At 46.7% G+C, this 26,791-nt stretch overlaps 1 protein-coding gene across 1 annotated transcript; it reads left to right on the top strand.

The window, feature by feature from the left end:
• The first annotated feature begins 3,946 nt into the window (after positions 1-3,946).
• Positions 3,947-26,079, top strand: TMEM243 (transmembrane protein 243). The gene is made up of 5 exons (XM_068550480.1): positions 3,947-4,163; positions 4,707-4,995; positions 22,989-23,039; positions 24,416-24,520; positions 25,794-26,079. Exons 2-5 carry the CDS (start codon positions 4,918-4,920, stop codon positions 25,914-25,916), a joined length of 357 nt encoding a protein of 118 aa, XP_068406581.1. The 5' UTR covers positions 3,947-4,163; positions 4,707-4,917; the 3' UTR covers positions 25,917-26,079.
• Positions 26,080-26,791: the final 712 nt, after the last annotated feature.

Genomic DNA, 26,791 nt, shown 5'->3' with positions numbered 1-26,791 from the left:
TGGCCCTTGCAAAACATGTAGTGAGAAGAGAAAAAGAGCCCTGGGGGATAATATTTAAGAGACATGCAGAGGAAGAGCAGAAGAGCTATAGTAAAGCTGTTTCCAGAATTTTAAAATGCAAAGTGCTGCCGAGAGGCCAGATAGGAGGAGGCCTGAAAAGGGTCCAGTGGACTCAGCAATAAAGTCCCCATGGGAACCTCCATGAAAGAACACCGGGGAGGCAGGCTGCTAAGCCAGATTTCAGTGATTGAGGCAAAGGTGGGAGGGAAGGAAGTGGATACAATCTCTATGGACCTGTTCACAGTAAGTTTGGCTTTAAAAACGTGTCAAAAAAAAAAATGTGTCAATATGCTTTCAGCTGTGAGCATGGGAATACCCAAATAAAAATGACTTAGACAATAGAGACACTCCCATTCAACACACACACACAGACACACACACACACACACCTCCCACATATAAGAAGCCCAGAGGTGGGCGGTTCACAGTTAAGATTCTAGTTGGTTTCTCTGGGATACTCTCGGCCGCCCTTCATGGTCATAAGACGGTAGAAGCATCTCCAAATACCACATCATCATATGACACTGTCTAGAGGGATAGCTCTCTTCACGCGCCTCTCTCCTTTTATCAGGGAGGAAACCTTCCTAAAAGCCCCCAGCAGATTTGCCCTAATGACTCACTGGCCCTAAAACTCACATTCCCCTCCCCCAGCTACAAGTGAACATCTGGCGTTTTTTCCCTTTATAGTGGGAGGTAGGCTTTGCTGTCGAGGGAGAAGGGGGAGGGGTAAGACGGCTACCAAGGCAACCAAGAGTTCCAGGAGGGTGTGGAGAAGGAGTGTGGTAGCCAGAGGGAGACGCAGGCTTCATGCGAGGTTGTTGCTTGTTTGTTTTAACATGATTGAAACTGAGCATGTTTAAATGCTTTTCACAGAAAAAATATAATCGTAACAGTGAGACCCCTATGACCGTGGAATGGAATGGGATGTAAAACACGAGAGAAAGACAGGCATCTCTTCCATTCTCACTCGACGGAAGGAGGAGTAGGAGAGGGTGGACAGAGGTGAATGTGTAGGTTTGCTGGGAAGTTGAGGGAATTCTCGTGGGATGGCTTTGGTTTCTTCCCTGTGAAGTAGGCAGCTGAGTCATCTGCTGAGGGTCAGGGAGAGTAGACAACACAAAAGAGAGTTGTCCAGGCAACACAGGATTTCCAGATGGTTCTAAGGGCACAGTTGAGGTTGACTGCCTTAAATCTAAAATTACTCTAATTAGGGGCATTTATGATTTTTTTCCCCTCCAGCTGTGCTAGACACCTGGCCACAGGTGTTGAGACAGGAGAAGGATTAATCTCAGGGGACTTTCTGCCCAGGTGTGGTAAAATAAATGGGACAAGGGAACTGAAGATATCAAAAGATCAATTGCAGCGATAGAACACAGAATTTAAGCTGGAAGAAAGTGAAAGTGGGAGAGTAGATCCACTGAGAAAAAGTCAAGAGACCAAAGGATCAGAGACACTAAAGTGACCAAGGGACTGATATATTGACCAGGAGTGAAAGATTTAAAAGGATTGGAGGAGAAGGCTTACTAAATGGTGTATCTGGGCTTATTTCAAACACGGGTGTTGCCAAAGTCCAGAATTTGCATTGGAATGAGTGGCTGAAGCACAATGAAGATCAAGAAATAAGAAGTGGTGGTTATTGGGAGGGTCATCTATGTGGCCTGTGGCCCAATTTGTAAAAATAGAGGCATATGAAAGAAGCGCTTTTCACGTTTCAATGTGTGTACGAATCCCCTGGGGATCTTATTAAAATGCAGATTGTGATTTAGTAGATCTGGGGTGGCTCTGCATTTCTAAGAAGTTACCAGGTGATGCCATGCTTGTGGTCCAGGAACCACACTGTGAGCAGCAAGACACTGGATAATCCTATCATTGACTTGATACATACGTACTCTCTTCCTTATTTAAACAATCTTCTATCCTACCCTCCTCAAGGGGGTGGTCCCCAGAAAATATGTTCTACTTGGTCCCACCTGTTGGCTGTTTGGGGTGGAAGACCTCATGCAACTTGAAATCAGTCCATCATCTGGACTCAGCCAGTTGAAATTTCTCATGAGAATCTGAACTCAAAGATAGAGACTGAGCCCACTGAGCACTGGTGGGCACTGGAGTGGTAAGATCCATTTTCCCCGAGTTTAGCACCAAAAACAAACTAAAGCCACTGGTATGTTATAGTGTGGGGTGAGTAGTAGTCACGAGGAAGCTGGTTTTTAGGAAAAGCAATGGAACAGAGGCACAGGAAATTGATGAGACAAGAGAATAAGCAGCTCTTGAGCAAAAGGGTCACCATTCCTGACTCAACCTTCCTCCTCAAATACACCCTACACGAATATATAGCCTCTCTGACCTGTCTTCTTGACTCTCCTCCTCACCTTGGCTAACAAATGCTTTTCTTTGGGGGTCTTGATTTGGAAGGCTCCTCCAGGAAGCTTTCCCTGCCACCCGAATCTGGTGGGTGCCCTCCCATGTATCTCCATGGTGCCCCTAGTGTCCAGATCACAGCACTCATCACCATTGATGACAACTACCATTTGGATACTTACTTGCCAGGTGTCTGAAATATTCTCTATTAGATTATCTAAAAAAAGCAAAACGGTTGAAGTTAGATATTCTGGTTCCATTTTTTATTATCTTCACTTTTTACATAGGAAGGAGCTCAAGAGAGTTTAGATGTTAGATAACTTTCCCAAGATCACATTGCTTGTAGATGGTGGCATCAGGGTTTGAGGGCAGATATGATCAACCTCAAAGCTTGTGCTATTAGTCACTCCACTGTACCTCCTCCTTTCTCGACACTGTAATCATGTGTCTCTATCTGCACTCCAGCCTCAACAATATGACCTTGACTGTCTCTTGATTACTGTATTACCCTGTCTGGTGGTTGCCTGGTACAAAGCAGGTTCTCAGAAGTATTTGTTGAATGAATGTGGCAGCATGTGAGTGACCTGAAATTATTTATTGGGTCAAACTTCTAATAGAACTGGGTGCAAGATTGTGTAGCATTCCTCTCAGAACAAAAAGTCCTGAACAAAGAGAAGATCATTCATAAAATATATAACTGGTAGATCAGATAGGCACCATGCCCAATTCTACTCAGTGTTGCAAATTTCACATCTGTAGCTCTGTGGCTCTTAGTGCATCCCTTGTCCTAATCCTTTGTCCCAAACTCTAGAGGGACCACGTGGAATCTTTGCTTGGATTCTAAGTGTCACAGGGCTACAATGTTGCAACACGGGCTCTCCTTGCCAACAAATGTAGTCACAGCTTTCTTCAGTGTAGGAGCCGTAGTGTCCAGGGTACCTAGCGTGGTTGCATTTGTTTCCTAATACTTATAAATGATCCCAAATGTAGAGTGACGCTATGTTGCCTAGGGGGCCTGTCCACCTCCGGTTCTCTACGTTCTCAAACCCGAAGAGGCTGACATAACGACGGGTTGGTTCTCTGTGGCTGCATATATATGCTTAATCAGCATCATCATCAGCAGGATGAGTGGACAAGTCCAAGACATACCTAAGCACGTATTACCTCCCGACCATCACTGTCCAGGACATAGGTTCCCTATCACAGGACAAACATACAAACAACCCCAAACCATATTTATCAACGACCCCCTTTCCGTGCTAGTGGTGCAAAGACTGGGGTGGTTAAAGCAGGCTGGTTGTTTTTAAAAAGTTTCAGCCCACTGCAAGGCTATCTTCCGAAATCTGCTCAGCCCACGTGGGTCGCGCAGGCGCTAATTACTGAGAAGCTGAGAAACAAGGAGCGGAGGAGAACGGCCGCCCGGCGGGGAATAAACTGGAACCTCTAGAAATAAAGCTCCGCAGCCAATGCGGCGCCTCGGCACGCGGGATTGGCGGCCTCGGCCGTGACGTGACCTGGGCGGGCCGAGTCGGTTTGCGACGGTGGCCGCGGGTCCCGGCCGGGGGAGCGGAGCGGGGACCCGCCGCGCACCGCCCGGCCCGCGTGCCCCCTTTCTGCCAGCAGGGAAGGTCCTTCGCTCCGCCACGCCCCGGAGGCTCTGCTCCGCCTTCCAGCGTCGGCGTGGACCGGGACCCGTGCTCCCTAGTGCGGCCGGGACTCCCCAGTTCGCGGCTGGGGATGCCGAGGTTTGGCCTGCGGGCGCGGGGCGCTTCCGGAAGGGTGGCCGGCCCGTGCTGGGCCGGGGCGGGATCCCCTCCTCCTGCCCCGAGAGCTCCAGGGGAGCTGCGGGAGGCGCGCCGGCCCTCGGGTACAGGCAACACCTGAGCGGGGATCTGAGTCGCTCGGCGCCGCCGCGACCTGATCCCAGACCGCTGCGGGAGGGGCGCGCGGAGCGCTCGGCTCTGCTCCGGCGGCTTCACTTCTCCGGCCGCTGGCCACTGGGGCGAGAGGGGTGGAGCGGTACAGACGGCTGGTAATGCCTTCTCCCAGGAAAACTTTCTCCCCCCCTCTGATAGTGAAGGGATCACCAGAACATTTAGAAAGCACGAGAAATTACCGTGTCACGGAGAGGAGTGGCGAGGGCGGGGAAGCGGGGAGCTCCGGGGAAGCCGATTTGCTCCGCGAGCTGCGGCGCGAGCCCGGCGGCCCGGGCGCTGAGATTTGGGGAAGCGGGAGCCGCCGGGCGGGGCGGCCACGCTGTGTTTGTTTCTTTTCACTTCCTGCGGCAGCTGCTCAAGATGAGGAGGGGAGCGGGGCTCGGGCGGAGCGGCCTCGTCCCGTGGGTCTGAGCGTCCACCCCCGCCGCCGGGACTCCGGCCCCCCTGGGCTTCGGCTATGAGCGCTCGGTGACTGGCGGCGCCGCTAGTCGTAGACCCGGGACTTCGGGAGGCAATGCTGGCTCGGCTTTGAGTGGCTTCGGGACAGTGAAGAAACCCTAAAATGGAGGACTTTTCCAACAGGACCTACGGCACCAGTGGCCTCGACAACAGACCACTGTTCGGAGAGACGTCGGCCAAGGTGAGTGCGGCCCGGGAGTCGGGGCCTGGGTGCTTGTGTTTGTGGGTCTGTCCGCACCCTCCCCTTCCCCGCCCCCTCCCGACCCGGAGCCCTGCTGGGTCCTTCTGCGGCCCCTGAAGGCCCTTGGAGCAAGAAAGTGCCTTCAACCCCGCTTCATCCCTCTCAAGATACTTGCGCTGCCCCTCGGCTTCCTCTTTGGTACAGGGTTGGCCAAGAGCCTTGAAGGCTGGGGAGTGGAGAAAAGTTCAGAAAGTTCTGGGCTGCTGGGGGTCCTAATCAGGAGTGCGGAAGCCCTCTTCCCCAAGGCCAGGTGGTCATGGTGTTTGCACATCCGCTGGTCCAGCTGGAGTGCTGACCTTCAAGAGGCTTCAGGTGTGCACCTGAGGCTGCCGTAAGAGCCCAAGAGAGGTGCTTCTGATTCGTGTTTATCTAGAGCCCTTAAGAGTTTACTGCTGAGGCAGCCGAGCAGAGAAAAAGAGAGGCGTGAAATGAGGGTTTCTTTGATGGGACTCCATTCCAGGAAGTGATCAAAGTGTCTCAGGCCCAAACAAGCTAGTAGTACATTATTTTAGGCTTTTAAAAAGTATAATGTCTTCTTACAAGCTTAATCATGTGGTGTCCTGGGCCAGTAATTGAAGAGAGCTCTTTTCCTGTCCCCAACATTAACTTTCTGAGTCATTTGGGCAAGATTAGCTAGTTTTGTTTGTTTTTGTTTTTCACCTAGAAAGTGGCATAGGTGATCTTTGACCCCTGAGAAAGTACTTTCAGCCTCTCAAAAAGTAGGGCACATATGGAGTCCAGAGCTTCTTGGGTTTCTCAGCTTCGTCAGGGACCTCTTTAGCAGAAAGGATAGGGAACTTGTACACCCGACAGCCTGGGGCATGACCCTGAATTTGGAAGCTGCCAGCCTGCCAAAAGGCTACCACTTTATTTATTTTTTTTAAATTCCATGTGGATTTTGCTTTCTCTTCTCAAAGGGACTTTATAAGAAAATGTTTTAAGCTTTATGTCTAGGAAGTTGCTCCTTGTTTATCCTGTGACTTTGCATAATCCCAGCCCACAGTACACCTGGTTTTGAGAAGCACGACCCTGGTCCAGTAGATATTCCTGTTTCTGCTAATACTATTTTTTAAAATTTATTTTGTTTTATTTATTTTTGGCTGCGTTGGGTCTTTGTTGCTGCACGTGGGCTTTCTCTAGTTGCGACGAGCCGGGGCTACTCTTCGTTGCAGTGCGTGGGCTTCTCCTTGCGGTGGCTTCTCTTGTTGCGGAGCTCGGGCTCTAGGCACGCAGACTTCAGTAGTTGCAGCACGTGGGTTCGGTGGTTGTGGCTCGCAGGCTCTAGAGCACAGGCTCAGTAGTTGTGGCCCACGAGCTCCGTTGCTCCGCGACATGTGGGATCTTCCTGGACCCGGGATCGAACCCGTGTCCCCTGCATTGGCAGGAGGATTCTTAACCACTGCACCACCAGGGAAGTCCCTAACATTTTATTATTTTTAAAAATTTAATTTAATTTTTTTTGGCTGCATGGCTTGTGAGATCTTAGTTCCCCACCAGGGATTGAACCCGGGCCCTCAGCAGTGAAAGTGCCAAGTCCTAACCACTGGACCTCCAGGGAAATCCTGTCTGCTAACATTATTGAGCATTATGTGATAGGCCCTGGGGCGTCCAAGGAACCCAGGTAGATGGGGGAAATATGTGAGCAAACGTGATGCGGTTGGATCTGTGCTATGAGAGGGCGTAGAAGGGGTGTGTTGGGGTACAGGGGAGAGAGTGGTCACTTTGTTTGGGAAGCTTGGGGAAGATCTTAGAGGATGGAGTCTACATTCAGAGTGTCTGGTAGCCTTCGGCTTTCAGATATGGATGCCCCTAAATTGGGGTTTGATTAGGAGAGGATTTGGGGCCTGGAGAATGGAGGCAGCTAGCTGCTTGAAGGGGTCGGTCGGACCCAGGGCATCTGGCTGCCCAGCTGTCCTGAGAGCCAAGAAGTTCAGTGTCTCCTCTACATACCTTGGTGCACAGGTTGGGGTTCTGGGTGATGCAGACCTCTGACCTCCTTTGACCCTTGAATACTGAGGTAGATGACTCCATAAGGGACTTGTTGATTTATAGAGACACTTAGAAATATTGATGTTTCTGACTCACTTGGGCCCAAATAGTCAATGACTGTAAGTTTCCCTGTTGCCTATGATCCATTTGAAACCCATCCAAGAAGTTGACTATTCCAAATGTATCTCTGTTTATTGCAGATTTATTTAATCCAAGAGCATACACCCCTAGCATTACTTAGGCAATTTTAGGCATCATAACAGTAGAATCAGCTACTCGGAGGAAAAAAAAATAAGAATAATATATATTTCCAGATCTCTCAGAATTGCCTCCTTGAGCTTCCTGTGTGGGGCTGACAGTATGATTGGACATACAGAAATTGTACAGAATGGAGAAAGGAGAGAGACTTCTGGTCTGAGGATGGGAAGAAGCATCATGTTTTGTATAAATTGAGATGCCATATCTGAGGAGGGAGAGGCGTCTGTCTTTATTTTTTTTTTTAATTTATTTTTATTTATTTTTGGCTGCGTTGGGTCTTCATTGTTGTACACGGGCTTTCTCTAGTTGCGGCGAGCGGGGGCTACTCTTTGTTGTGGTGTGCGGGCTTCTCGTTGCTGTGGCTTCTCTTGTTGGGGATCACGGGCTCTAGGCACGCGGGCTTCAGTAGTTGTGGCTCGCGGGCTCTAGAGCGCAGGCTCAGTAGTTGTGGCGCACGGGCCTAGTTGCTCCGCGGCATGTGGGATCTTCCCGGACCAGGGCTCGAACCCGTGTCCCCTGCATTGCCAGGCAGATTCTTAACCACTGTACCGCCAGGGAAGCCCGAGGCGTGTGTCTTTAATGACAGCAAATGATTTTGAGGACCTGAGTGGGCAGCGCACAGGGATGGACCTCAATAGTGAAAGGATAGGACACGTTAAAGTGGAGCCATTCCACTGGAGGACGGTCACTGCCAGAGCAGGGAGGCTTCCCCGGGACCCTGGGATACCCTTCACTGGCCCCTGCATGTGTGCGCTCCCAGCGTGCTTTCGCCTCTGAGGAAGGGAATCCAGAAAGGGGAAAGCCCACTTCCTGTCCTATTCTGACAGGTCTTCTGAGCTTTTAGTAATCTTATTTGCCTTTTAACAACTGACCAGAGATAGCCTCTTAATTTTAAGCCTAGAAAGGACCAGAGCTTTAGGTTCAGTCTCTCCCTCTGTGGTCGAGATGACTGAAGTGCACGGAGCAGAGTGTGGAGGGAAGTTGTGTTTCCTCAGTGCCAGGCAGCGTGCTCTGCATTCAGCGTTCCCTAGTTTGATCACCCAGTTCCTCTGTGAGATGGGTGTTGTTACTGCTATTTCACACGCAGGGAAGCTGAACTACAAAGCAGGCTACATGTTTAGTCGCACAACTGGTTCTCCTGTGGCGATGTTTCACGAGTTGACTAGGATAGTAAATGGTGAGGTGACTTACACAGTCTGGGTCACGTGCTCCAGAAGGCCCTGTGGACGTTCACATACTTGGCTCTTCCACAGGAAGTAGGTGAAGTGGTTTGCCCAAAGTCATGGAGTGAATGAAAGATACTAGCATCTGCTATAGAAATACACAACCCAGTGGGCCCCTAGCAGCACCCTCGTGGGCAGTCCCTGAAGGATACCAAACTCCAGATTCATTCAGTCTTTAGCGTGATGTTTAGGAATAACTTTACAGACACAGCTATGGAGCGAAAGGTAAAGCAAAAACAGTTTTCTGTTGTTACATAAACATCTAAGGGATAATAGACAAGAAAAGGAAAGATATTCATTCCTTGATACCTTTGGAATTACATATTGCTAGGTGGGCTGTTGCATCAATCCTGGTCAGAATATCCAGATGCTTTTTTCGTCTGTTTTTATTCCATCCCCAGTTCTGGGATGTAATACATCTCTTTCAGGGGGAAAACAAATGTGGCACAAATGCCACGGTAATACGATGTATCTGAGGTTTCTGAGCATGTGCTGTTGCTTAGCACTTTCTGAAGGAGTGCTACCCAATAGAAATATAAGATGAGCCATGTATGTGATTTTAAATGTCCCAGTAGCCATATATTTACAAAGTATAAACAGATGTGGTTAATTTTTTTTTTTTTTTTAAACTCAGATTGGGACTTGAACCCACAAGCTGACACTCAAACCCACTGTCTTTTTTTTTTTTTTTTAAATTTATTTATTTATTTATTTATTTTTGGCTGTGTTGGGTCTTTGTTTCTGTGTGAGGGCTTTCTCTAGTGCGGCAAGTGGGGGCCACTCTTCATCGCGGTGCGTGGGCCTCTCACTATCGCGGCCTCTCTTGTTGCGGAGCACAGGCTCCAGACGCGCAGGCTCAGTAATTGTGGCTCACGGGCCCAGTTGCTCCATGGCATGTGGGATCTTCCCAGACCAGGGCTCGAACCCGTGTCCCCTGCATTGGCAGGCAGATTCTCAACCACTGCGCCACCAGGGAAGCTCGATGCAGTTAATTTTAATACTATGCTTTATTTAATTCCATACATCTAAAATACTATCATTTCCATATGTACTCAATATGAAAAGTGGAGATATTTTTCCATCCTTTTTTTCGCACTAAGCCTTTGAAATGCAGCATGTATTTTCACTTACAGCCCATCTCAGTTTGGACTAGCTACTTCAGGTGCTCAGTGACCACATACAGCTGGTACTCCCGTGTCGGGTAGTGCAGTTCTAAAGCAAGTGAGTTATTAGTCACGGTGGTTGTATAGTCACGATCGTGAAACATTTTTCTTTGTTGCGGGACTTTTCAGAACCTTTAAAATGTGCTAATTTTCACTGAGACTGTGGTTGGAGCGGGAGGGCGAGTCCTACTTCCTATGCTGTTTCGGTGGCTGGCCTTTTGTTCACTGGCACAGTCAGTGCCTTACTCCGTTCTTACCTTGCACGCCCCTCAGCCTCAGCAGGTCTGAGCTGAGTGTCCACAGCGCCCGCTTCGGGAAATGTCACTCTAGGAATCTATCCCCTGCTCCTCCCTTCCTAGTACAAACTATAACCTGGAGGTATTCCCCCCCAACTCTTGTCCACGGCTGCCTTTAAAATTTCCTTTGGGCCGTCTTTCTGTCTGGGTAATGGAAAGGCTTTAAGTTATCCTCAGGGCTCGTGAGTCGATCTTGATTTCTTGATTCGCTGGCTGGCTGCGGAATCATCCGAAATCAGTTTCAGCCAGTGGATTGGTGAACCTTGGCGGGAGAGGGAGGATGGTTCTCTCTGGGGAAGAGGGCAAACCAGTATCCGACAGCTACTGCGAATGGGCGAAGGGGGAATACTTCATTCCTTGGATTGTAGTGTAAGCCGTTTCCTGGACCAGCCTCTTCTATTGATTTTCACTAATAATAAGTGATTCATCGTCTGAGAACGGTGGTGACCATTCTTGTCCCTTTATTCCTACTTGGATGTGATGTAAGAAAAGTGAGTGACATTGGAGGAAGGCGCATACACTGGAGTCAGATAATATAGGGGGACCTTCCGTGTAGGGAGCAAGTTAGTGGGTCCCGAGGCTCAGATCTTTGGTTCCAAAGGCGAAAGTTCCATGTTCTAAAGCACCTTCCTGATCCTTACCTCCCCTCCCTGCAAAAAAAAAAAGCAAATAAACAAAAACAGTGAAAAACAAGGTCTTTTGATGACCTGTAGTCGAATTCAGACCATTCAGAATTGGAGCATTTGGCTTCTGCAAATAGTAGTGTAAGATGAGAATGCTACTTCTTGCCTTTTTCGGGTTGGAGGTGAGGGTTGTTGCTTAATTAAGAACAAAGCTGGGGTTAGGATTGTTGTGTCTGCCTGCCGCCCCCACCCCTGCCCAGACCCCCAAAGGCTGTCCTCCGAGGGGTGCGGGCTTCCGGCCTCTTGACACAGCTTCTGGGTGATTCTCTGAGCACAACACCTGTCTCCTTCAAAGCAGAGCTAGTCGCCCAAGGGATCGGATCTGTTGTCCCCTTGCCTCTCATCCGGGCGGCCAAACCACTTTTAGTTGCCATTTCTTGTGCTGGAGAAACGGTTCAGGTTCAGGATGATAGACGCCAGGACTTCCTTCTTTCCTGCTCTAATAAAGTCTTTTCCTCCCCCACCCCTAGACCAGAGGACTGGGGATCTCTGGGGGTTGCACTCAGGCATTTGTATTTTGAGAAGGCTCTTGAGAGGATGCTGGCGCATTGGGAGGCTGACATCCCTGGTCTTCACTGTTGCCCTGTGGATGCCCAGTCCAGACTGGCACCTCTCCACGGATCCCTTTCCTTGAGCTCTTGGCAAATGCTCTTCTTCTTGCTGTGACACCCTCTCTTCCCCACATATCTGAATCCTGCCCAGTCTAATTTCCCACCTTCGAACCTCCCTCACAACCCAGCCTGCACCCATGCTTCCCTCCTACGAGCCTGGTGGTCAGAGACGTCTCCTGGTATTTACTCCTTGTGCTGTGAGGGATTTGTATAGATCTTGCCTCCCCGGCCAGCGTCTAAGCTCCTTGAGGGTAGGAGCCAGTTGCCTTATTTCTCCAGCCTTTCTAGCACTCGGCACAGTGCCTTACCTAGTTCTGGATTTTATATATATTAAGTTTTTTTTTTTTAATTGAAGTACACTTGATGTGCAATATTATGTAGGTTACAGGTGTACAATAAAGAGATTTACAGTTTTTAAAGGTTGCTGTCCATTTATAGTTATTATAAAATATTTGCTATATTCCCCATGTTGTACAATATATCCTTCCTTGTAGCTTATTTTATACCTAGAAGTTTGTACCTCTTCATCCCCTGCCCTTATCTTGCCCCTCCCCGCTTCCCTCTCCCCACTGGTAACCACTAGTTTGTTCTCTGTATCTGTGAGTCTGCTTCTTTTTTGTTATATTTATTAAATCTTAAGTGAAGTGAGCATCCGGCATCACTAAAAAGTAACCTGCTTTCTTGGGACGTCCTAAACCATCAGTAGAAGGCGGGGGCTCGTGTTCAGAAACCTGGAGCGCTGGGTACCAAAACAGGAAGGGGTGCTTCAGGCTCTCGTGCAGTTGAGGGCATCACTCTCTCCTCTCCTTGCTGAGCTTCAGCAAAGAGGCCGTAAACATAACACAGTACTGTATAAACAACTTAAACTGAGGCCTGGTCTCTCAGAAGCTGGTGGTCTGCTGAGGTTTTCCCTCTATAGACAAGGTTGTTGCAGCTCTGTGGTAATAGACTGGGTCTACTAAATTGAGTCATTTTTTTTTCTTGGGGTCAGTCCATAGTTCATGTGTAGGTATAATGACCATATTTTCTGCACTGCCATAAGGACACGTGGGTTGACAAACTTGGGTGACCCTATGGGGATGATGGAATGCGTTTGAAATTGGGCTGCCCTAGAAATGGGGGCCAGGGTCTGGGGCCCACGCAACTCCCACTCATCTCTGAGGACCTAACCTTGTTGGTAAGATGCCCCAATAGATGAGGTAGAAATAATACTAACGTGAGCAGCCGTTTACTGACTCTACTAAATGGCACTCTGTTCTAGGGCTTTACGTGTATCATCTCCGATTCCTAACAGCAAACCTGCGTGTTTGACCATTGTACAAATATGGATTTATTTGTACAAATATGGAAACTTCGGCTTCAGAGTTAAGTGACTTACCCAAGGCCACAGGCAGGCATGTGGCGGGAGAATAAGTGTAAGTCAGGTCTGTCAGGCTCCTGACGTCCTAGGCCTTGCTGTAGGCCTCCCAGTTCTGAAGGTCGGAGCACATAAAGATCCGGCACTTCCTGTGGTACCAACTCTAGGGATCATTTTGGTCCTTAAACATGGGGAATGGACTTCCCTGGTGGTCCAGCGGCTAAGACTCCGCGCTCCCAATGCAGGGGGCCCAGGTTCGATTCCTGGTCAGGGAAATAGATCCCACATGCAGCACCTACGAGTTTGCATGCCAGCAACTAAAAGATCCCGCATGTGCAACTGAGAGATCCCACGTGCCGCAGGGAAGACCAGCACAGCCAAATAAATAAATAAATAAATATTTTAAAAAAACACAAAAACCAAAAAAAAAAAACATGGGGAATAGGTTTGTTTTGTATTTTTACTGTGATCTCATTTCCCTAAGTGATGCTTCAATGAAAATAATCTATTTCAAATATGCCTAACTGTGAATAATATATTTCAAGTATTCTCCTCCTGTGGGGAGGAGAATCTGGCAGGGTGGGTATGACAGAAATATTCACAACTGAAAGATGCTTCAGAACGTGAATCTGTGAAATAAGGGAAATGTTTCAAAGTGTCCATACATGTACCTTCTCTGGAGGGACCCGAGGGAGAGGTCGGTGTTCAGAGCTACAGGCAGCCGTGGAGGCCCCGGGTGCATTTGAGAGCTCAGAGCATGAGAGTGGGCGAGTATGGGTGTGTGTGAGTCTCATAAGCTTTCCTCACGTGCCGCTACTCCTAGGGTTCTCTGCGAAGCCTCAGGACAGCAGCCCCGTGATCCGGGCCCGCCATTTCGCAGAGTCAGCCAGGGAGGCCAGCTGTCTCCTCGCTTCACCCCGGGGACACTGTCCCCAGGGCTGCCTCCGGCCACGGCGTGGGGGGAAGCTCCTGCCTGTTCAGGGCCGCGCAGCTCTGGGGGAACCGAGGGGACCCACCGGCAAGGCCTGAGGTTTCTTGCTTCCGAGGGGCCCAGACCTCCTCCCATGTGTTACGTCCTCTCACTGTGTCCGTCCCAAGACAGCTGCCCCTTAGGCTGCTGACTGGGCCATTTCCAGAGCTTTCCTGACAAGACGTTTTCCACTGGGACTTGGAAGAAGAAAAGGAAAATCATTTCTTCTTCTTTTTCTTTTTTTCTTTTTTCTTTTTTTTAAATAAATTTCTTTCTTTCTTTCTCTTTTGGATGCGTTGGGTCTTCGTTGCCGCGTGTGGGCTTTCTCTAGTTGCGGCGAGCGGAGGCTACTCTTCGTTGCAGTGCACGGGCCTCTCACTGTGGTGGCTTCTCTTGTTGTGGAGCACGGGCTCTAGGCGTGCGGGCTTCAGTAGTTGTGGCATATGGGCTCAGTAGTTGCGGCACGCGGGCTCTAGAGCGCAGGCTCAGTAGTTGTGGTGCACGGGCTTAGTTGCTCCGCGGCATGTGGGATCTTCCCAGACCAGGGCTCGAACCCGTGTCCCCTGCATTGGCAGGCGGTTTCTTAACCACTGTGCCACCAGGGGAGTCCCCCCCTTGTATGTTTAATACATGCTGATTGGATTGCCTTTCTTCTCTTTCCCTCACAAGAGAAGATAATCACTGTCTTCAGGGACCTGAAGATCTTGTGCGCAAGGAAGATGAATATGGGGTCGAGCCCTTTAATGAAAGGAGGAGCAAAGTGCCAGGGAGCATGGAGGAAGGGGATAATTCTACTGGGGGCATCAGGTCAGACTGCTTTTGATTTTTAGACCCAGAAGCAGGAGTAAGATTTGACAGGAGGAGGTGACTGGGAATCCCAAGCAGGAGGTCCAACTGTGCTGAAGAGGTGGGAGCAGGAAAGTGCCGGAAAGGGGGAGGGAACTGTGAGTGTTCCATTGCAAGCAGACTCTAGAACTTGGGAGGGATGGTCAGAGGAAAGCCTGGGCCTGGGGAGGAGCCTTGAGTGCTGTGCTAAGTACAGTTGTCTTCTGGAGGCTGTCGGTTGTTGAGTGTGCATGTGTGTGTGCTTTGATTCAGTGCTTAATTGTGTGTGTACTGCATCCTGGGGCATGTGCCGTGGGCTGGAGAGGGCATCTTTTCTCATGGAGCATATATGTACTACAAGGAGGATAGAAAGGCACTACACAAATCCTTGTTCTTCCCTTTCTTTTCCTTACTAAGCTTCAGTCATCCTAGCCTACTTTGTCCTCCAGTTTCCGAGCTCACTCCTGCCTCAGGGCCTTTGCACCTGGGGCACTGCCTTGTTTGCAGTACACTTCTCTTAGATCCTTGCATGTCTCGTTCCTTTTTCTTTAAAAGGTCCCCTCTCAAACAGGAGGATTCCTTGACCTCCTTTTTAAAAATAGCCCCCAGCTCCACTCTGGTCACTCTTCATTTACCCTGTTTTATTTCGTTCCTAACTTCCTCACACTAAGCATGTAAAAAGGGTGGAGAATGGATGCCAAACATCAAGGTGGGAAGCAGGATGGAGGGAAGGCTGTTCTGATGTTGGAGGGGTTGAGATTTTGGGGCCAGAGATGGACTCCATGAGGGAGAGATTCAGCATAGATATGAGGACAGAGATAACTAATAAGGCCAGGGAATGGGTGCAGGATTGGCAGAGGAACAGGCTGCCCTCCGGTCCTCTTCAGGCTGGAAGGAGTGGAAACGGTGGGGGGGAGTTCTTCTTTTTCTCAGCATCTTTTTTTTCTTTTTTTTTTTTTTTGTAAAGATGTCTGCCGACGGACAGGCTTCAAGAGTGAGACTGGGAACCTGAGTGGAGGTGGAGCTTCAAACCACTTCCTGGAGAGCAACTGCGAAAGTCAACTCAAAATAAAAGGCCATGAAAATACAGTGAAGGCCCAGCTGAATACATGAATTTGTAGTAACACAGTTAGTTTGTTCTTTCAGCTAATATTTGAATATCTCATATATGCTGGGAATATTTAGAGGGTTGGCAGAAGGAAATGACCGGTTTCCCCCCACCCACTGGTACGGTGGCAGCTTTGTAGATTCCGAAGAAGAGTCTCTCCACTCTGGGTAGTGGCAGCTCCCACAGCCGCGTGGCTTGGCTTTGTCTGAGTGAGACAGAGGTGCTCCTGCCTCTGGGTGGACGCAGGCCCTGTGGGGTACACAGCTTGGAGAGTGCAGCATTGGGCTGGGTTTCAGCCATGGGCAGTGGCCCAGAACCCAGCAGTGAACAAGGAGGACGTGGCCCTCAGCCTCCCAGGCCTTACAGTGTGGAGGAGGAGACAGACAAGTAAACTGGCAGTTAACAGGTAGGATAGTTGAAAGGCTTCACAGCAAGGCTTAGCACCAGAGCCTGGAAGTGGCTGAGGGTTTGGGAGTGACTCGGGACTGGGTTTTCAAAGCATCAAGAGCAGATGAACACATCCACCAGAGAGGCTCTGGGCATTGCTGAAACTGCCGACTCCATGGTCAGGTTAGGGCTTTGGTGTGACAGATTGGGAATGATCTAGTCAGTGGATGCCGGGGAAGACCAGGCTCTGGGGCAGTGGAGGAGAGGGTTGGAGGAGAGGGATTTGGCAAAACGGGTGCTGAAATAATTGAGCTTGCTGAGAAGAGGAAGGGAAGAAGTTGCCATGAGACTGCCGGGGACATACATCTTAAAAATAGAGGATGTTTTTGTCTGTCTGGGCTGCTGTAACAGAATACCACACAGACTGCGTGACTTACAAACAACAAACATTTCTTTCTTTCAGTTCTAGAAGTCCCAGGTCAGAATGCCAGCATGGTTGGATGAGGGCCTTCTTCCGGGTTGTAGACTTCTGTTTGTGTCCTCACCTGGTGGAAGGGGTAGGGAGCTCTCTGGAGCCTCTCTTATAAGGGCACTAATCCCACTCGTGAGGGCTCCACCCTCATGACCTACGAACCTCCCAAAGGCCCCACCTCATACTGCTGTCAACATTAGCCATTAGGATTTCAACTACCAGTGTTGGAGCGACACAAACTTTCAGACCATAGCAGAGGATATTACTGAAATTGCCATCTCATTCCGGCCTGGGGAGCAGGAAATGCCTTGCCCACCCCCCACGCCCCCTCCCGACTCCTTCCTGGCCCGGTTACACCTGGGATGAGTATGTGGGTGGCACAGGCTCTGTTGGGGAGAAAGTTGAGAGGCAGAGGCAGCAGGGGAAGTCCAGGGCGCGGGACAACTCTCTGTGTGGTCCAGGAAGTACTTTGCTCACACAGAACGGGTTTCAAGGGGTGGTGGGGTGGCTGATGGAGAACTCGAAGGTGCGGAGGGTGAAGATTGACCCGGAGTGCACTTGGGGAGGGATGGGGTCTGTAGGGCTGCCTGTGATGTTGTCTGAGGACTTTGATGGAGTCGCAGAGGAAGGTGGAAGTAACACAAAACTGGAATTCTCAGTCTTCCCCCGCCCCTCCCTCCAGGGCGTGTAAGGGAATGTTCTCGTGCTGTTGTCCATGCAGGGTTTTCCTTTCCCGAAAGGAGCTTTCTGTTTTGCATGGCTTCTCCCTGGGAGTGCTGAGCAGCACTGCGGAAGGACCAGCTCCTGGGCGGGAGTTGCTGTCGTGCCTCTGAAACCAGTGCTTGCTGCTGTGGCAGGAAGTGAGTGGCTGGGCTTCTGTCCTCAGGTTCGGGAAACCCAGACCTGGAGGTGCCCATGGTTTACTCCTGGTATTACCGTGGGGTCATTGGCCCGGGAGGCACCGTGAGGGCTCGGGCCTCCGTGGCTGGTGAGAGCCTGACCTCTTGGGCTGCGGGGCCAGGCTGTGGCTTCTGAGGTGGTGTTGCATGTCTGTCCCGGACTAGTGAGGCCGGGCTGTCTTCTGACCAGAAGCTGAGATTTCTGACAAGTCAGGCCCCGGATGAGTGGTGAGTAGCCTCTCCTGGTGAGAGGCGCTCTAAGGAAAATGCCATCGGTCACCTCTATTTATGGTTCTGTTATTTAAGCATCATTCACAGAGCACCGGCCGGCAGTGTGCCAGGCTCCCGGCTGCCTTCCCCCCATGGTTAATTAACTGCCAGTCTTCATGGAGGAGACGGCCAGTGAATCCGTACGTGTAAAGTCTGGGCCATGTGACCCGGGAGCCCTGAGGCAGGGGCATCTCCCGTCCTGAGAAGTGCCCAAGGAAGCCGTCCAGAAAGGGTTTACAGTGGAGGCGATGTTTGAGCTGCGCCCTGAAGGATGAGCAGTTAAATTGGGTGTGTGGCATTTCAGCCATCCTACTTCTCAGCCCGCATCTCACTCTTTTGGGGACATTTTGCCTTCGGCTATTTTTACGTGTCAATATAAGAAGCAATTATGTATGAAGTAGCTGCACTTTCTGCCTCCCAGAACTTGCATAGACCCATGCGACAAACTCTTCTTAGATCCAGGAGAAGTTTGCCTGTTCTAATGATGCAGTGTGCTTACTGTCATTAGTGAGAGCTTTGAAACCCATTGTACTTCCTTCTTGGCTGCCAGGAATCTTAGTACTAACGTTTGAACTTAGAAAAGTTTTCTTTACTCAGACTTTTCCTTGTAAATCCTTTTACTCCTTCTTTCTAGTCCCCAGATCCCTTTAGGAATTTTGCCATGCTCTTTTTACTGTTGCTTGAATGGGTTTAGGGTTTTGCTGTGATAGCCCAAGCTTTAGATCCATTTTGGAAGCAGGCAAAACAAGTTACTGTGGAAATGGAAGCGTGATTTTGCTTGTTAGGGTTCCAAGCTGTCCAGAGCCAGGATTTTTCCTGGTTGCTGAGGACAAATGCCAGCTTTTGGTTATTTGGGATGTTCCCAGAACCACGATTACCACCGGAGCATTTGAAATGAATTTGGAGCTTTGTCTTGTATCAGGATGCTGGTTAATGACTGACCAAGCAATCTGGGGGGGCTCCTGTGCTTTTTGATTGCTGGGGAATAGGTCTTCTACTCTGACCCAGGTGCAGCCTGAAGCTGATGATCCAGAACCATAAATTGTTAAAACTGGAAAGGACCAGATATCAGCCCAGTCCTCTCATTTGATAGATCCAAATGGGTTAAGGGATCCTTTTGAAGTCACCTAGCTAGTCAGTGAGATGAGAACCTTGGTCCCTTAACTCTCATTTCAGGGCCCATATGTATTAGTCTAAGGATTCTTAGACCTTTTGAACTGCTCACTAGGCTTGCGTTTTGCAAAGAGCATTGAATAGGAGACTTTTGCCATTATCTGGCTGTATGACCTTGGGCAAATCGGTCTGACTGAACCTAGTTACTCATTGGTAAATGGAGATAACATATTCCTTACTGCTTCACAGAGTTAACCTTCTCTCATCCCAGGTACAGACACTTGGTAGGCACAACCATCTTTTTCTCCTTCCCCATTTCAAAGGAAGACGAAGACGTGCCTCTTTTGGGCTCAGGCTGCTCTCTCCACCTGTACTTCGCATCCCAGCCCCTTCCCTCGCAGCTTTTTGTTTTTTGTTTTTTTTTTGACATCTTTATTGGAGTGTAATTGCTTTACAATGGTGTGTTAGTTTCTGCTTTATAACAAAGTGAATCAGCCATACATTTACATATATCCCCATATCTCCTCCCTCTTGCGTCTCCCTCCCACCCTCCCTATCCCACCCCTCTAGGTGGACACAAAGCACCGAGCTGATCTCCCTGTGCTATGTGGCCGCTTCCCACTGGTAATCCTTGCAGCTTCTTGACGTTTTTTCTCCCCGGGGTCTTTGTGGAGTCCCTTCACTGTGAGCTCCCTTTTCTTTCCTCCTTGCCCACCTGGTAGTCCTCCCCCTCCAGGTTTGACTTTCTCTCATAGTCTCTCCCTGATTGCCCAAGATACCTCTCCTTTCTCCTTCGTGCCCACTTGCGCTCTGCGTTGTGCGAACTTCTGGAGAGTAGAGATGGTTTTATTTGCAGTTGTATTTGCATCTGGGATATAGTAGATAATTTTTTTTTTCAGCTTTATTGAGATAATGTTTAAGTGAATAAATAAATGCCTTAAGAGGTAATATATGCTGAGTCCCTCTTGAAACTATATATGTTTGTATATGTATGTTGTTATGTTCAAGTGCTCACATATATAAATTCATGTACATGAGGTAAGACTGTCTCTCAGCCTGTTGCTGAGTAGATGTCTGTGGGAAGACAACTAATTCCCTGTCCTGTCATCTCTGTGGGTAAAGATTAAGGCTGATTCTGATCCTGCTGAACTTCCTTGGGGAGTGAAAATAAGCCGCAGTACAAAGTGTAAAGCTCTGGTAGGGAGAATGGTTTTGTTAGATGGAAATAGGGCAATAATAAAACTGGGGAGGAGACAGCTAGTTTTTCTGAGACATAGAGAAACTGAGTTAATAGAAACTAGCTTCTGATGTGGAGATAACTCTGGTTCTGACTTGGAGCTATTAGCTCTAACACTGCCCTTTGAAATGGTAATTAATGGGCGAGTTAATTATTCTCTCTTATTCTATCTTTGGAGACTGGGAGCAGGGCTCCCAGGGCTTCAGCTGCTAAAGCCCTGAAAAATCATCTCTGGGCCTAGAGAGGGGTCTCCACTCTGTGATATGAACTTAGCAATATTCAAAATGGTTTAGCTTAGACTCTAAACTTTAGAGCAGTGCTTCACACATTTAAACGTGCACACAGATCATGTGAGGCTCTTGTTAAAATGTGGATTCTGATTCAGTAGATCTGGGGCAAGGCCCAAGGTTCTGCATTTTTTACAGGCTCTCATGTGATGCCGGTGCTGCTGGGCCACAGACCACTCTGCGTAGCAAGAGTTTAGAAGGAAGTAGGAGGTCTTCCAGAGTTAACTCTGCTATTTCTTTGGTCTGGATTCCTGGTTGCTTCAACAGCAGAAGGCCTAAAGCCAAGGCCTTGGCTTGGAGAAAGGAGACCCTGTGAGAAACAGTTCTGCCATCTTCTGAATAGTTTGTCCCATCTTGGGAGTCCCAGAGAGACTGTATCCTAACAATAGAATACCTGATACTCATGAAGATGATTTGGGATTCTAGACAGTGGGCTGTCTAGAAGGCAAGCAGAGAAGTATTCATTAAAGATTAGATATATTTTCATGAATGATTGAAACCAGTTAGGCTTCCATGGATAAGTTCAACAATCTAAAACAACCACTTACGAGGAAGTCTTCATTCCTGAAAGGTAAACACTTTACTGTAGTACTTTGCTAATGGGGGTGCTCTTTGCAACTTGATCTCTTTGTCTAGACCAGCAGTTAGCATGCTAGGCTGCTGTTTCACTGAGAAGTATAAATGGAATCTGCTGTTGCATTGAATCCTGTTTCCGTCACTTATTGGTATTGAGATTTTGGGCAAGCTATTTCCCCGAGCCTGTGTGGCCACCTGTAGAATTGTCATAATATCATTTCACCCCAGGATTTTTTTTAGAAGATATACAAAAGCTTTTGGCGTAGGCACCATCTGTTCACCATTATACCCCTCTCCCCTCCCCATTTCGATCCTGGTTGGCAAACTTGCTGTACCATTTGGAGAATAGTGATTCATGTTGGCTACCTCTCACCTGAACCTCTTCACTGGCCTCTTTCTATTGGTAAGAGCTCTTGTGAGGTATGCAGACCTTTACAGACTGTTGCAAATACCTGGAGCTCATAAGGAGATGGGAGCAAATACTCTTGGCTTCTTAGAATAGACCAGAAGAGTTGAGGTGAAACTTTTTCACAAGGCAGAAACAGTGGGGTTCTCATAAATGGATTGTCTGTTAACACATTTTATGTTAAATACACATTTGTCTTGTGTGGGAATAAGTTAACAGTGATCAGTGATTGGTCCCTGGGTCTCTTGCCTAACAGATGGTCCTAGTTTCAGACTCTTGTGTCTGCTGTGTTGTCTTATCTAGCTGACGTGGTGATAAGACCTGTTCTGAGCCATCAAGTTTAGTAAGGGTGTAGCTGGAGTAGTTCAGCTTCCTTTGTCCTGTATAACATTTGAACTGCAGTGGCCTTGGTCTGGAGTGTGGTTTATCCCTGGTGAGGTCAGACACCAGATATACTTGGCTTTGCTTCACTCTTCCCTCCCAGCTTTGCCTGCCTCGCTCTTCTTTGGATTCTTATCTTTAGAAGCAGACAACTTGGAAATGAGTGCTCAGTTGCTCTGTGCAGGTTCCTGTGCCCTTCCCGTCTCTGAGCTTTTGTTTTCTGGCTGCTCATATTCCATATCCTGCTGTTCTTTGCTCAGACGTTACCAACACAGTCTTTAAGGCTGATTCTTTAAAGACTTCAGCTTTGACTTTTCAGAACTAAGGTTACTTGATATTCTCATTGGCCATAAGGTAGTGTTTCCTAATCAGGTCTTAAACCCTTACCACCTTATTCTGTAAGCTCTGTAAATAAGTTCTGTCAATCTAATACATATTATACATATAATATTAGTATATACTACTACTATCTATATATTATTGATACTTTAACTTTTCAGTTCCTATAACTGAAACCATCTAACCAGTGACCCTGATTTAGATATCCTATTTCAAAGTTGCTTCTAACTTGCTGTATGATTTTAGGCAAATAATTTAACAGCACTCACTGGACCTAAATTTACCTTAACCTGTAAAATCAGGATTGGATTAGATCAGTTTTTCAAACCATTCTTTGGAGTTGGTTGGGGTAGGGATGGGAATAACAAGAAATCTCGATGGGTAGAACCTCAGGCTCCTCATTCAGATGATTCTACGTTGCATTTACTTTTAGATTACATTAAACAAGGACACTTAAGCTGAATCACAAATAGGTCCAAACTCATGATGGCACTTGACACCATCTAAGTCTGGTTTCTTATTGTTTTCACCGAGGCTCTCGGCTGGCCAGCCCAGGGCTCCTGTCCCTTTGCTTCTGCTCATACTGTTCCCAGCAGCTTGTGGATTATTTGTAAGCCTCCCTTCCCCATCCAGGCCTTCCCAATCTTCAAAAGGCCCTAATGTAAAAATGTCCCGTCCCTTCAAGAAACCGTCTCCAGGGACTTCCCTAGTGGTCCATGGTTAAGACTCCGTGCTCCCAATGTAGGGGGCCCGGGTTCGATCTCTGGTCAGGGAACTAGTTCCACATGCTGCAACAAAGAGAGCCCACGTGCCGCATTTAAAAGATCCCACATGCCGCAACTAAGAGACCTGGCGCAGCCAAATAAAAACCAAAAACCTTCTCCAGTTAGTTGTCCATCTTCCCCAAATACCTCTTCTACTCTGGTGGCTCAGTACACTCTGCCCTTCTGGCAGTTGTTTGTGTGAAGCTCAGAGGGGCAGGATCCTGGTTCCTCCATTCTAAAACACCATAATGCCTTGCATTGTATCTTTCTAAAGTGCCATGGGTTTATCATATGGCTCAAAAACTCTTTTCTCTTTCAGGATAGAATCATCAATTTAGTTGTTGGCAGCTTAACATCCTTGTTGATTCTAGTAAGTATCTTTATTTGTGTCTCACCCGGGCTCTTAGCCAAAGTTTTGAAAACCTTAATATTGTGGTTCAATCAACTCTCCAAAAAAAAAAAAAAAAAAAAAGTTAAAAGGGGCCAGTACATGAGCATGTGAAATATTCCAATCATAGTTAAAGTAATGCTTTCAATTTTGTTGACACTTAAACAAAACTGCACTTGGTAAGTGGAGTAGCTAATTGATTTCCACTCTCACCCCCTGGTTGAAGGTGAAATAGCACAAGTCAAATAACTTGGTTTTCTGGGTTTGCCTAGTAAATCTGTACTATGTCAGTGGCTACCAGTAACTCTCTTCTGTACATAACCCACAACTTCCCCATTTCTGCTAATGCCTTTACTTTTATTTTGTTCTTGAAGCATGTTCATTATCCTTTGGTTTTAAGAGATTTTAGTTTTTCATCCTGTATACTACAGCTTGGTGCTATCACAATAAAATAAAACAAAGCTACATTTCCCAGTCTGAGAATGATATTTCTTTGGCACATTTTCATTAAATATAAGAGAATTTTAGTGAAGTTTGTTTCCATGACTTCTTAATAAAAAGAATGGGTATGGGCTTCCCTGGTGGCGCAGTGGTCAAGAATCTGCTTGCCAATGCAGGGGACACGGGTTCGAGCCCTGGTCTGGGAAGATCCCACATGCCGCGGAGCAACTAGGCCCGTGAGCCACAACTACTGAGCCTGTGCGTCTGGAGCCTGTGCTCCACAACAAAAGAGGCCGCGATAGTGAGAGGCCCGCGCACCTCGATGAAGAGTGGCCCCCGCTCACCGCAACTAGAGAAAGCCCTCGCACAGAAATGAAGACATAACACAGCCAAAAATAAATAAATAAATAAATAAAAATTAAAAAAAAAAAAAAAAAAAAGAATGGGTAAAATGTTATATCTAAGGTAGAAAGAGAACTATAGGATATTAGAAACCTAATTTTTAGAATTTTTCATGTTAAGCAAAAACAGTTTTGGTTTTTTTTTTGCTGGAGTATTCAAAGTAAAAAGTTTAGAACTTTTCAGTATAGTCGTTAATCCTGGGGATGAGGTTTAAATGCTATCTAATCTTTGATAAAGAGGTTATTTTGAGGTTAGCCAGTTTTACTGTCCTGTGGTGGTTTGTCTCCTCTCATAAAGGAGGAAAAGGTTAGGAAGATTAAGTAGAAATACTGAAAGAAATAACACAATTGAAGGTATTTTAATATTTTATTAAATATTAACATTCCAGAAGGCAAACCTGGTGGTAGATATCGTTTTACAATGTGGAGCATTTTATACTATTACATTGCCTAAATGCCGGTCTAACCAAGTCTTAGAATTATTCCTGAGGCCTGACATAATTTCTCTTCATACAGGTAACGCTGATCAGTGCTTTTGTTTTCCCTCAACTACCTCCAAAACCGCTGAATATATTTTTTGCTGTCTGCATCTCTTTGAGTAGTATTACTGCCTGCATACTTGTGAGTACTATTTAGAATTTAAATTCAGTATCCTTGAGGGCTGAAGGTGCCTAGGGCAGAATTCCCAGCTCTGGTAGACAATCTGTATAAAAGGGTGTCTCTAATTATATGCCATCCCTCTCCCCCAAAGCATGTCACAGTTCTCAATGTTAAATTGCAGGGGTTTTTTTGAATCTGAGTTTACTTTTCTCCTAAAAAAAAAAAAAAAAAAAAAGACTTAGGTCGCCAAAGATCTGATGTCATGTATTTAATTCATCTTCCTTCAAGAACTACATACAGAGCCCAACAGGCTTTGGGAAATGCCATTACTCCTCTGTTTCTAATAATTTCAAAACTAGTCTGTTTTAATCTTTGAGCTTTATCTCCCCAAATAAAAGTAACTAACACCAAAATCTCTTTGCAAACCTAAAGCTACAGTTGTACCCTTTTCACAAGAATGTTCAATTTTACTACAAAGAAGCCTTTCTTTTAGGTAAAGAAATAAAGATGGTGGTGGACTCCCAGTTAGGTATTTGCCAAGTGTTCGGTCATTTCATTAGTTGGCTGTTGTTTTCATTTCCCTTGAGGAGAGGCAGAATCAAAACAGTAAACTCTTTTTTTTTTTTTTTTTTCCTTCAAAACAGTAAACTCTTAAACATAATTGTTCTGACTCACATAAGGCTTTGTGCTTATCTGAGTTAAAATTAAACCAGAGGACATTTCCCAGATTCAAACTCAATGATTCTGCTATATTCCTATGACCTGAGGGAAGAATTGGCCCATCCCACTTTGAGAGCCTTGGGAAAAAAGCTACCAGAGATGCTCTCCTCCCACTCCCAGCCGAAAGCCAGAAGTGACTGACAGTGATCTAGTTTAAACCAAATACATGCACGTGTGAAGCCCTAGTTTTGTTGGCAGTTTGAATCGGTTAAAGGAATTAAAAAGTTGTCCTCCCTTCCAGTACCTAAAAGAGCTGTACGTTTTACTCAAATATATTTAAAATATCTGTTCTTGGATGACCTGCCAAATGACTGTGGACTCTTGGTTTAAACATTGAAAACAGAGTTAACTGAGAATGCAGGAATAAAAGTATGGTCTTGGATATAGAAACTCAGTTGGTACCACTTGAATTATAAAGAATAAGAATAAAATTCTGGCTGCATTAGTCTCAAAATTTAGGGGGAAAAAGTATATATGGATGAAATTGGTCACAGTGGAAAAGAATTAGTTGTATTTAAAATTTTTAATATTCAGCCCAGTGCTATTACTTAAACTTTAATTCTTCTTCTTTTAGATCTACTGGTATCGACAAGGAGACTTAGAACCGAAATTTAGAAACCTAATTTACTATATCTTATTTTCTATCATCATGTTATGTATATGTGCGAATTTGTACTTCCATGATGTGGGAAAGTGAGTCTGCCAAGGAGAAATACTTACCAGGTCTCTTCATCAAAGCTATATATTTGGACTTGAATAAGAACTGGATAAGGTATGCTGAACAATCTCCTGCATAAGTCTGATACATGATTTTCATGTTAATTGTAAATCTAAATTCCCTCTTGCAGGGGAGACATATCCTAGATCACTTTGCTTTTTCTTTAAGGAGCTGATGTTGCACTTAAACATTCCCCCTTAAAGCTCAAACAGCACAAGTCATTTTCACTTTTGAAATTAAAATTTTTTATAATGGAATTGCATGGCGAAAGGCTATGTAACAAACAATCTTGCATTTTAAGACAAATACTCTTTTATTTCTGTTAAACTGAATATACAATTATTGTTCCCTAGGCAACCAACTTTTGCTTATAACTACAATTTCACGTTAACAAAAAACACAGACGGTGAAAAGACAACTTTGATTGTGTAGATCTAATTACAATAATAAATAAAATAATTTATACAAGTTTTTTTTGACTTTTCTATAGGGGTCATATTCATTAAAGCCCTAGAGCTAATTTTGGCTTAACCTTCTCTGGTATAGGAATGACTCTTGATTTGTTTCCTTTCATTACAGAAGCAAATTTTGTTTTTTTAAATTGCCTGAGAGGGAGAAGTTATATCAAACCCCCATCAGTTAATACACTAAGTGAACGGAAAACTCTGATCCTCTCCTCAACTATTTCCTGGGTAACTTATATAGCAAGACATGTCATAAAAGGTCATGGCATAGGACAGGCAACTTTACTTCCTTTCCCATTTAGTTTTACTTCAAAAGTGCTAACTTTGTAAACTGATGACAGTGGGTTCTGAGGGGGTGAAAACTCTTAGCTTCTCGTGAATTTTGTCTTC

Source organism: Eschrichtius robustus, chromosome 8, assembly GCF_028021215.1.
Source record: "Eschrichtius robustus isolate mEscRob2 chromosome 8, mEscRob2.pri, whole genome shotgun sequence".
NCBI lineage: Eukaryota > Metazoa > Chordata > Mammalia > Artiodactyla > Eschrichtiidae > Eschrichtius > Eschrichtius robustus.
The sequence above is the reverse complement of the archived record's forward strand: the minus strand, read 5'-3'. Positions and strand labels throughout refer to the sequence as shown.

Bases quoted from the DNA above. Each gene is read 5' to 3' on its own strand.
- TMEM243 (XM_068550480.1), top strand. From the start codon at position 4,918: ATGGAGGACTTTTCCAACAGGACCTACGGCACCAGTGGCCTCGACAAC. The intron at 23,040-24,415 runs GTAAGTATCTTT...CTCTTCATACAG, and splicing joins TAACATCCTTGTTGATTCTA to GTAACGCTGATCAGTGCTTT. The intron at 24,521-25,793 runs GTGAGTACTATT...TTCTTCTTTTAG, and splicing joins GTATTACTGCCTGCATACTT to ATCTACTGGTATCGACAAGG.